The sequence below is a fragment of the Hylobates moloch genome, unplaced genomic scaffold, assembly GCF_009828535.3.
Source record: "Hylobates moloch isolate HMO894 unplaced genomic scaffold, HMol_V3 SCAFFOLD_16, whole genome shotgun sequence".
NCBI lineage: Eukaryota > Metazoa > Chordata > Mammalia > Primates > Hylobatidae > Hylobates > Hylobates moloch.
In genome coordinates, this window is record NW_026652291.1 from 39776608 (window position 1) to 39788622 (window position 12015).

The 12015-nt window shown below is 35.5% G+C and overlaps 1 protein-coding gene across 10 annotated transcripts in view; it reads right to left on the reverse strand.

Annotated features, from left to right (window-relative positions):
- Positions 1–12015, reverse strand: part of FUT8 (fucosyltransferase 8) — a 369304-nt gene that overhangs the window by 113446 nt on the left and 243843 nt on the right. For all 10 annotated transcript variants that reach the window (XM_058429519.1, XM_058429518.1, XM_032180454.2 and 7 more), the window contains one exon: positions 4446–4683. In XM_058429519.1, the coding sequence (XP_058285502.1) occupies positions 4446–4683 (238 nt within the window). The remainder of the gene's footprint in view (positions 1–4445; positions 4684–12015) is intronic.

Sequence of the window (12015 nt, forward strand, 5' to 3'; positions counted from 1 at the left end):
TCTACTTGCTAAAGATTTTCCTTCTGACCTGAGTGAGATATTTGAATAAACAGTTTAATAGTTATGAGATAACAAAAAAGGCATCTGAAATCAATTTCTTATAACTCTGTCTACTCTCTAAACCAAAATCAAAAAAACAGCTTTGACTCTCGAATTAAAACCTGTCAGTTTTAGTGAAGAACAAGAATACACAACCATCAAAATGGAAATCCTGTTAAGTGATGCTTGTTTTTAAAATAAAACATTAGCTAGTCTCTCAGTATTCAAGCTTTACAATGAACTGCTACTAGTTCCCTCAGTGACTCCATGTTCTCTTGCCTCTCTTTTTACATGCTGTGCCCACTGACAGAAAATTCTTCCACCGTGTCCCTACCTGGTTGACTCCTACCCATAATTTAGGTCTCAGCTTAAAAATCCTTTCTTCCAAAAGAACCCCAAATATGTATTAGATATTTGCTTCAGGGTAGTCTTAACCATACCACCACATTAGCACAACATATTTTAATTGCTTATTCAGTTGTCTATCTTTCCCCATTGACTGCCCTTTACAGGAAAGAGACTGCGTCTGTCTTCACGTAGTCCAGCATAGGTATCTAGCAAATAGCAAATACTTCAATTGAATTACTTTTATTTCAAGGCTGCCTCCACATAAACCTTAAGGATGTCAAATAAAACTCTTTGACTAAAACCTTTTGGAAATGAGGCATGGAGAGAAGGTAACCGTTCAATTTAGATAAGTGAATATACCAAATGGTCCTCTACCTAAACATGTATCTAAACCAGGCACCTCGCCTCCAGGGCATCAAACTTCATCATATTTATAAATAATTTTTTTACTAGTCATTATTTTCATTTACAAATAAAATTTTCCAATTACATTTATCATATTAAGAATTCAGTTTAATTTATGTATTTATTAAGACAGTGGGAAAAAGACAAGAGAAGGAAAGACAAAACAGCCTAGGTAGTTCAACTGTTAAGGTGAATAATTTTTAATTTTTACAGGAAAAAGATTGAAGTGGGGAACTGAATTTAAATGGAGTTCTCTATCACTAAATCATCTATTCAATGGTTGTTTATATAAGCTAGAACAGCATTTTGAAAGTTAGTCATCACATATAGCCTAAAATAGTCAATATCCTTTAAAAAACCAAATTATAAATTGTTGAGGCCAGGCACAGTGGCTCACGCCTATAATCCCAAAACTTTGGGAGGCTGAGGTGGGAGGACTGCTTGAGGCCAGGAGTTTGACATCAGCCTGGGCAATACAGTGAGACCCTATTTCTAATAAAAAATAAAATAACTAGCTGGGCATGATGGAGCATGCCTGTAGTCCCAGGTGCTGTGGGGGCTGAAGTGAGAGGACTGCTTAAGCCCAGGAGTTCGAGGCTGCAGTGAGCTAGCATCATGCCCCCGCACTCCAGCCTGGATGTCAGAGCAAGACTCTGTCTCTAAAAACAAAACAAAACAAAAAACAATAAATAAATATTGTTGAAAGGTACTTCAAACCATTAAACATAAAGGCAAGATTCCCATTTTGAATTATCACAAGCAATCTATGTGAAAGAATCAGGTCTAGTATGTGTAGTTAGTTCAGGCTGAGGAAACATCTTGTGGTGTAAAAAACTAAATTGATCATTTCATCATCCACTTTAGGGCACGTAAACTATTAGGAATAGACATGGCATGTACAGGTGATGGGAAGTATTTTGATTACTTTTTACTGGAAGCATTACCTTTAGTATTTTCCTTCACTTAACCATTTTACTTGGTACAAAGGATACAGTTTCATACACAAACATAAAATAATGCAGAAGAAAAATAGACATCAACCTATAATAAGGTATGAAATGATCACTGTACAAACTAATTCCTGCACTGGTGGACAGACTTGAACAAGAATTACTAAATTCCATCTGCAGGGACATCAAGTCAAGTTATGTAAGAACAATAATAATTTCACAGTAATGGTGACAAAAGAAATATTCCAAGATTTTTTGTACAACTCAGAATGACAACAGACACAGCTGATTTATGACTAAAGAATTAATGTCAAGGAGCTTATTAAAATTCATTATTTCCTCTAATTCTTGGAAATATGTTCAATAGTTTCTCTAAAGGGTACATATATAGATAACGTAAATAAGCAGACAGAAATCGATGGCAGCCATACTCTTCATAAAAACAAAAATATTCTAAGCTTAAAAGAAATCTCTTTTCAGATATAAGATTGGTACCTAAATTATTAAAATTATCTAATTCCTAGATATTCCAGGCAGTTTCTGTGCCTCTAATCATCATTCTGCTAGTAATGATGGTAAATTATTCTGCTAGTAATGAGGTAAAATGTTTGGCATGAGTTTACTGATAAGGACTTAGACTGGGGGTATGTAGAAGTGAATGTGCTAACCAGAGTTCTGGCATTTATAAGCTGTATGACCCTGGGTAAGTCATTTAGCCTTAACTAGGCCTTTGATTCCAGATGAATAAATAAAGGATGCTTTCTACATCCTCTTTAGTTGTAACATTAAGAAATTCTGAGTGTTTGAAATTCAAGCCATGTTAAATTTTCATACCCTGTGGTTGCCACTACAGACTACAAAATGTACAAGTAAGGATTAAAAATCAAACAAACCAAATAACCACTTGTAGCACACAGGCAGGGCTAAACTATATATTAAACCTGATAAATCTGATAACTTTTCACTTTTCTGACTACCATACAAAAAGTTGTCTCCCCCCAGAACCAGAGAAACATAGTTTGGCCCTGGCTATTATTTCCACAATCAAGGAAGTTTAAACTGAACTAAGTCCATGAAATGAAAAAAGTTAGCCATAGTGGGGCTGGTAGAGTTTCTTTTCCTGAATGACAAATTTAGTATCCCCCTAACCTTTATAACTAATCTGTTGGCACTAGCCGTGAAAAGTACAGACCAGATCAGTGGAAGATATAACCTTAAAACTAAAGCTTAACTAGGTTCTAGATAAAGAGGTTCACCTTAAAATCTGAAGTGAGTTAAAAATAAAAAATCGGTTGATATATAAAATAAGGCTTCTAAAACACCCTACAGAAGACAAAACACAATACTTTTAATCCATACAGGACCTCTTGCAGAGCAACTCAAAGTATTTTATAGAAAGTACTCAATTAAGTTTCATGACACTTCTGCAAAGAGTCAGATATTACTGATTTTTTTTCAAAGGAGGCAAAAGAAATGAAGGAACCAAAGTCACTTTGCTGATGACACAGCTCCCTATTTCATATCTAGTGTTGTAGCTTGTGAAAAAAGGTGCTTAGCCCTACAATAAATATTAACTGAAGTGCCTCAGTTTTTTGAAAAATGTTGGACTTCCCACAAGATATGAGTGCAGAGGATGTGTATTGTCTTGCTTAGTATTTATCCTGATCACTTAATTCAGTATCTGTCACATTGTAGGCATTCATTATACATTTGTTTAATGAATAAAGGCTATTCATAATAGCTAAAAATTACTAGATATAAGTTCATATATCAGTACTAAGTGCATTACATGTATTATTTCATTTAATCTACCAACAATTCAATAAAGTGAAGTTATTACTCTTCATTTTACTGATAAGGAAACTAAGACCTAGGTTAAGTAACTTGTCCAAGATCACAAAACAATAAAGCCACAATTTTAACAAGGTAGCCCAACTTTAGATCTTAAAGATCATGATTGTAGAAAGAAAAGCACTAGACTAGCAGTAAGAAATTCTTTTCTATATTCTACTCCTTCACCACTTCCTTGGAGAGAAAGGAAATGTCTTACTGATGTTTCTATCTGCTTATAATGCCTAGTACAGTACCTTAGTCACATTACTATTCATTAAATGTTTCCTGAATACAATTAAAATCACATAAACAAATTAGGCTTCATTTGAAGATAAAGTTACCAGCAAGGTTCACCTCAGTGGTTCTCAAAGCGCGGTCCCTAAACCTAAAACTTTTGTCAGAAATTAAAACTCTCAGGCTGCACCCCAGACCTTCCTTATCAGAAAATGGAGTTTTATGAAGCCTTCCAGATGATTCTCATGCATGCTCATGCTACTCATATATAGTAGTCCATATAAACTGGACTACTTTATATGATGATTACTTCATATTAAAGTGAGTTCAATAATGTGAAATCATCCTACAGAGTGAAAGTCATATCATTATTATTAAAAGATTAAATTATGCTCCCTGAAAAAACCTCAGTGATTTTGCTAAATTCACATAAAAATGAGCATCAGAAATGAAATACATAATAAAATACTTTTAAAATAAAACACTGTTCTTCTAGATTTTATCGGGATAATGTATAGTATTCATGGATCCAGAAGAAAAGATAAGTATGTTCCATGAAGGTCTACCTAGAAATCTAATAATCTGGTAATTGAGTGAATCAGCCCAGAGATCTCATATGCTGCACAAGCTCCTTACCTGACCAGTGTCCAGTGGAGATGCCAGATCTGTCTGTGCATGTCTCACTTACAGGCCTAAATACAGTCTCCCATCCACCAGTAGCATAGCGCCAATTCTGAGATTCCAAGATGAGTGTTCGCTGGGTGCCATATGCAATCATGAAGCAGTAGACCACATGATGGAGCTGACAGCCATAGCCACAGCCTTTGTTGATATTACACACCAGCTTCTTGGCTTTGCTGCAGTCCTTGGGATTCTGTCAGGGAGAAAGAGAAACGAAAATAAAGATAAGTTATACAGAGAGGTCAACTGCTCTTTTTTTTTTTAATCTTTCAGCTTCAGGGGTACACGTGCAGGTTTGTTCTATAGATAAATTGTGTGTCGTGGGGTTTGGCATACACCCCAAGTAATCAGCATAGTAAGTGATATGCAGTTTTTTGATCTTCACCCTCCTCCCACCTTTCACCCTCAAGTAGGCCCCAGTGTCTATTATTCTCTTATTTGTGTCCATATGTACTCAATGTTTAGCTCCCACTTTTAATAAGAACATGAAGTGTTTGGTTTTCTGTTCCTGCATTAGTTTGCTTAGGATAATGGCCTCCAGCTCCATCCATGTTGCTGCAAAGGACATGATCTCATTCTTTTTTATGGCTTCATACTATTCCATGATATATATGCACCACATTTTCTTTTTTCAATCTACCACTTATGGGCATCTAGGTTTATTCCATGTCTTTAAAATTGCAAATAATGCTGTGATAAACATGTAATTGCATGTGTCTTTATAGCAGAATGATTTATATTCCTTTGGTTATATACCCAATAACGGGATTGCTGGGTCAAATGGTAGCTCTCTAAGTTCTTTGAGAAACTGCCAAACCACTTTCCAATGGTTGAACTAATTTACATTTCCACTGGCAATGTATAAATGCCCCTTTTCTCTGCAGCCTCACCAGCATGTTATTTTTTGACTTTTTAATAAGAGCATTCTGTTATCTCATTCTGATGGTATATCACTGTGATTTTGATTTGCATTTCTCTAATGATAAGTGATGTTTCATACTTATTGACTGTGTATATGTCTTTTGAAAAGTGTCTGCCTCTTGAAAAGTGTTAAGGTTGCTTTTTCCTTGTTAAGTTCCTTACAGATTCTGGATAGTAGACCTTTCATAGCTTGCAAATATTTTCTCCCATTCTGTTGGCTGTCTGTTTACTCTGTTGACAATTTCTTTTGCTGTTCAGAAGCTCTTTAATTAGGTTCTGTTTGCCAATTTTTGTTTCTGTTGCAACTGCTTTTGGCGTCTTCATCAGGCAACCTTTGCCAGGGCCTATATCCATAATGGTATTTCCTAGGTTTTCTTCTAGAGTTTTTATGGTTTTAGGTTTTATGTTTAAGTCTTTTATCTATCTTGACTTAATTTTTGTATATAGTGAAAGGAAGGGGTCCAGTTTCAATCTTTTGCATATAGCTAACCAGTTATCCCAGCACAATTTATTGAATAGGGAGTCCTTTCTCCTTGGCTTGTTTTTGTCAGCTTTGTCAAAGATTAGAAAGTTGTAGGTATATGACTTTTTTTCTGGACTCTCCATTCTGTACCACTGGTCTATATGTCTGTTTTTGTACCAGTACCATGCTGTTTGGTATGGTGATACATGGTACGGGTACCATGGTGTTTGGTACCCATACCATGGTTACTGTAGCCTTGCAGTATAGTTTGAATTCGGGTAATGCGGTGCTTCCAGCTTTGTTCTTTTTGCTTAGGATGGCTTTGGCTATTCAGGCTTTTTTCTGATTCTATATGAATTTTAAATCAGTTTTTTCTAGTTCTGTGAAGAATGTCATTGGTAGTTTGATGGGAATAGCATAGAATCTGTAGATTGCTTTGGGCACTATGGCCATTTTAACGATACTGATTCTTCCTACCCATGAGGCCTGGAGTGTTTTTCCATTTGTTTGTGTCATCTCTGATTTCTTTGAACAGTGTTCTGTAATTCTCCTTGTAGAGATCTTGCACCTCCCTAGTTAGCAGTATTCTTAGGTATTTTATTCTTCTTTTGGCAATTATGACTAGGATTGCATTCTTGATTGAGCTCTCACCTTGGATATTACTGATGTATAGAAATGCTACTGATTTTTGTACACTGATTTTGTAGCATGAAACTTTGCTGAAGTTGTTTGTCAGATCTAGGAGCTTTTGGGTAGGGACTATGGGATTTTCTAGGTGTAGGATCATATTGCCTGCAAAGAGAGGTAGTTTGACTTCCTTTCTTCCTATTTGGATGCCTTTAATTTTTTTCTCTTACCTGCCTGTCTGCTCTGGCTAGGACTTTTAGAACTGTTAAATAGCAATGGTGAGAGTGGCCATCTTTGTCTTGTTCCAGTTCTCAAGGGGAAGGCTTCCAGCTTTTGTCCACTCAGTATGATGTTGTCTGTGGGTTTGTCATAGGTGGGTCTTACCATTTGTAAGTATGTTCCTTCAATGGCTAGTCTGTTGAGGATTTTTAACATGAAGAGATTCTGAATTTTATTGAAAGCTTTTTCTGCATCTGTTGAGATAATCTTTTTGTTTTTAGTTCTGCCTGTGTGATGAATCACATTTATAGATTTGTGTATGTTGAACCAATCTTGCATCCCAGGGATAAAGCCTATTTGATCGCAGTGAATTAGCTTTTTGATATGCTGCTGGATTTGGCTTGCTATTATTTTGTTGAGGATTTTTGCATCTACGTTCATCAAGGATATTGGACTGATGTTTTCTTTTTGTTCTTGTGTCTTTGCCAGGTTTTGTTATCAGAATGATGCTGCCCTCATAGAACGAGTTAGGGAGGAGTCTCTCCTCCTCAATTTTTCGGAATAGTTTCAGTAGGAATGGTGCCAGGTCTTCTTATACGTGTGGCAGAATTTGGCTGTCTGGTCCTGGGACTTTTCTGGATGGCAGGCTTTTTATTACTGATTCAATTTCAGAACTTGTTATTGGTCTGTTCAGGGTATGAATTTCTTCCTGGTTCAGTCTTGGGAGGTTGTATGTTTCCAGGAATTTATCTTTTTCTTGTAGGTTTTCTAATTTGTGTTCACAGAGGTGTTATGAACATAGTCTCTGATGGTATTTTTGTATTTCTGTGGGGTTGGTGGTGATGTTCCCTTAACTTCTCTTTACAGGTGACAAGTACCGAAAATCATAAAATAGGTCAGGACTGATCCAGTATGTTTCTTATTTAGGAAAGAATCCTGCTGGATTGGATTTCAATGAATCCAGTGAAAACTGTATGTACATATTTAAGGAGATTGCAGTGAAAAGAAGGTTACTTGAGAAGAACTGTAAACAATGTGAAATTAAGCAGTTACATTAAAAAAATTCTTTTTCTCTTTTTTAACATTGCATTTTTTTTTTTTTTTTTTAATTTTAAGTTTAAGGGTACACGTGTAGGTTTGTATACAGGTAAACTTGTGTCATGGGGGTTTGTTGTACAGATTATTTAGTCACTCAGGTTTTAAGTCTAGTACTCATTAGTTATTTTTCCTGATTCTCTCCCTCCTCCCATTGTCCACCCTCCAATAGGCCCCAGTGTCTGTGGTGCCCATCTATGTGTCCATGTGTTCTCTTCATTTAGCTCCCACTTATAAGTGAGAACATGCAGTATTTAGTTTTCTGTTTCTGCATTAGTTTGCTAAGGATAATGGCCTCCAGCTCCATCCATGTCCCTGCAAAGGACACGATCTCATTCTTTTTTATGGTTGCATAGTATTCCATGGTGTATATGTACAACACTTTCTTTAGCCAGTCTACCACTGATAGGCATTTAGGTTGATTCCATGTCTTTGCTATCGTGAATAGTGCTGCAATGAACATACGCATACATGTATCTTTAAGGTAGAATGATTTATATTCCTTTGTGTATATATCCATCAATGGGACTGCTGGGTCAAATGGTAGTTTTTAGTTCTTCGAGTAATTTCCACACTGCTTTCTACAATAGCTGAACTAATTTACACTCCCACCAGCAGTGTATAAGTTCTTTCTTTCACTTCTTTATTCCTCAGTCTTTTATTTCTTTCACTTATTCATCACTCAGAACATGCAAATGGAATCATCTCTGAATTCAAAGTTGCATACATCAATATCTTTATGAAAAAAGTAAAACAGTTCATTTATTCCAGCAGCACTTCAGCATTCTGAGCTTACCTTCTATGATGAAACTCAAATTATCTTAAAAGAAAAACTCTAATTTCTCTATTAATTCCATCTATCTCCCACAATTTTATATATTACAACAAAATCTACTTTTTCATTATGAAGTAAAAGACACTGAGTAGAGGGATATCTGAATTCAACAATTACAAAATATCAGGCATGGAACATTTAAAAAAATCATACTTGATGATAGCTACCAGCCATTTTCACAACTGAATGTAGAACATGTTCTATACTGGCTAACTTGAGAAGTATTATGCCACTTTTTAATTGGGAGATCCAGACAGCAAATGTTTATCTAACATGATAATTTCTTTGTCTTCCATTCTAAAGTTCAACTCTGCTTTAATTTGGATGAGCTATTGCTAAATTATTCCTAGGCATCTTAGTTCTTCATATAACAAAATTAGTCTGAGCAGTTTTCCTAGCTATTTTGTCTACAAGAGAGAGGATGGGTAACTCCAAGAACAGAAGCTTTTATCCTACATAGCAAGAGGCAATGTAACCAGTTCTCAATTTATATGAGCCTTGACACCAAACATCAACTCTAAAACTATTTTCCAGGGATATCATCTGTCCTGTCAAGCAGAGCCCTAGAAACAAAAGCTGCAGTCTATAAAATGATTCCAAAGGAAAGACTGAGAAAGGAAACTACAAGTTACCTCCAGAAGAGGTACCTTTCATATTCAAATGTGTCACGGCAAGCTGGTCTTTTTTTAGATCAAAGCAGAACCCATACCATCAAGAACCTTAGGAAGAGTTAAGAGCCTTTTTGAATCTGAGAGAACCCTGATAAAATTCAGCAAGATTTGGTCAATACTGCTTCCACAATCAAGTAGTAGAGTTGCTGATTCTTTGAAACTATGAACTCATGGCAGACTCCTAAAGCAATAAGCATTCCCACACTTGTTGCTATAGCCACAAAAGATCTGAGAGGAACAGAGAAGTGTGGTATCATGTGGGAATGAGAGATCTGCATCATTTAATTTCTGTACAATATTATAAGGATCCTGGGAATAAATAATATTCTCAAACTGATCCAAAGGTTTATTATTGACTCAGTTTATCAAAAGAATGGACAAACATTGACATTTGTCAGATTTTCATGAGAAATAGAGTACTTGAATATCACTAAAATTCATATGAATGAAAAAGAAAATGTCTCCCGTATCTTCTTCAATAAACCTTTTCTTTTAGAACAGTTTTTAGATGTACTGAATTACTGCAAAGATAGTACAGAGAATCCCCATATACCTAACACCCAATTTCCCCTATTAATACATCTTATGTTAGTCGTCTTCTTCTTTTTTAAGGAAAAAAAGAGTGAAGGAACATAATAATTGAAACATCTGACCTTTAGTTTGGAAACTATAGATTTTCTATTTAAAAGAAGACTCACATCTGCATTTAAGAATATTCACCGTGTTGAGAACAGAGTTTGACTAGAACCTAACGCTTTGAGCACAAGAGCTGAGACCTAAAAGGGCAATCTGTACAAGTGGCTTAATTAATGATGCTTAGTATATCTCAAATCAAGCTGAAGATAGACTATATTAATTCTTTTCTGTTTATGTCACAGAGGACATAAAGAAAGAGGGAAAATCCATTATGCTTGATTCTGAAATGAGAAAGGTCTATACATATAAGGTAATCAATGGAAGACTCGAAGGGTGATATGAGAAAATGAATGACTATACTGATAACAGTAAATGAAACACTGAAAAAGCTCAGAGCCACAGCCCAATCTTTTTGTCCAAATAATACTTAAAAGGCTGGAAAATTCAAAATAACTTGCTCATAAAAGTTCCAGAAAAAGGCAGAGGACACTAAAGAACAGAAAAGGTATTTATGTTCCTAACACAAGATTAGGTTTATCAGAGTACGTATCCAGAAAAAAAAAATAAAGCAACAACTCTGAAATGAACAGGAATTTATTCTGATGAAAAGAAACTTTATAGAAAACCCCTACTCTGAGCTAAGCCTTTGTTATCCAGCATTGTTCCAGAACGGCAACAAATATAAAGAGATTTATGGGACTCTATAAAAGGGATACACAACCATAGTTTCGTAATTTTCAAATTTCTTACCAAATAGCTCTTGTCAGTTACCACTGATCCTAGTTTTATACTATCCGGTTGATGTCTGCAAAAGACTAGAAAATGTGTCATATCCATGAGCAAGATATACAGAACGGTCTCATTACTAAAAGAAGCTTTACTCTAAACTATAAACACAATAAATTATATTTTATAATATGAGATTTTTGTATATGGGATCTACTTAAAAGTCAGACTCATTAATAGGCAGATATATTCTAGCTCCTTGCAATAATGATAATTCAAGTTTTAGAAATACAAGGTAAATTTGTGAAAATTACTTAAGACAACATTCTCTAATGAAAGAGCTTGGATAGAGAGGTTAAAGATATGATTTTGGTCCAATGAAGGTTCTGTTATGAACTCAATTGTGTGATTTGGTTTCAATTGGTTAGTTTAAAATAGACACAAAAATTACCCCCCTACACAACCTCTCCCTGTTCACTCACCCTTCTTTCTCAGAGCTACTATGAGGCTAAATAAATGAGATGGTGTATGCACAAAATTAATTTGAACATATTTATTCTCATAATTTCAAGAGACATTATTTCACACTGAATAAATCCAGTTTTTTGTATGTGTGTGTTCTTTTTGAGTATTAGTGTTGCAAGGTAGCTCAATCACAGGTCTTTATATGCTAACAACGTTATGTAACATTTTTGTAATTATAATTCATCAGCAAAGCTGTCACCATAGTACATATAAATCAAGAAATAAGGATTTAACAGGATTCTTCTGAATTTAGTTCCCTTTTTATTTTCTTCAATTATTATTATTATTTTTGAGACAAGGTCTGGTCTATTGCCCAGGCCAGAGTGCAGTGGCACAGTCACAGTTCACCACAACCTCAACCTCCTGGGCTCAAGTCATCCTCCCACCTCAGCCCCCAAGTAGCTCAGCTAACTTTTTTATTTTTTTGTAGAGATGAGTTTTCCCATGTTGCCCAGGCTGATCTCGAACCTGTGAGCTTAAGCCATTCTCCCACCTCAGGCTCCCAAAGTGTGGGGATTACAGGCATGAGCCACCACTCCTGGCCCAATTATTTTTTTTTACACTACCTGAGGCATTTCATCTGACATTATTAGTTTCCAAGAATGACCCTGCTTCAACAGAGCTGAAAGCTGTATTTGCTCTCTCTGCCCTGTAAATCAACAATTGGAAACAATACTTGAATTAATAAGCCTCTAACCAAAATGGTATTTGAAGGAAAGCAGCAGTCCTTAGAAATAAATGATTACTAATTCAGTAAAGGCACCATCATAACGCTGAGATATTTTACTTAGGTTAAAATATAAAAAT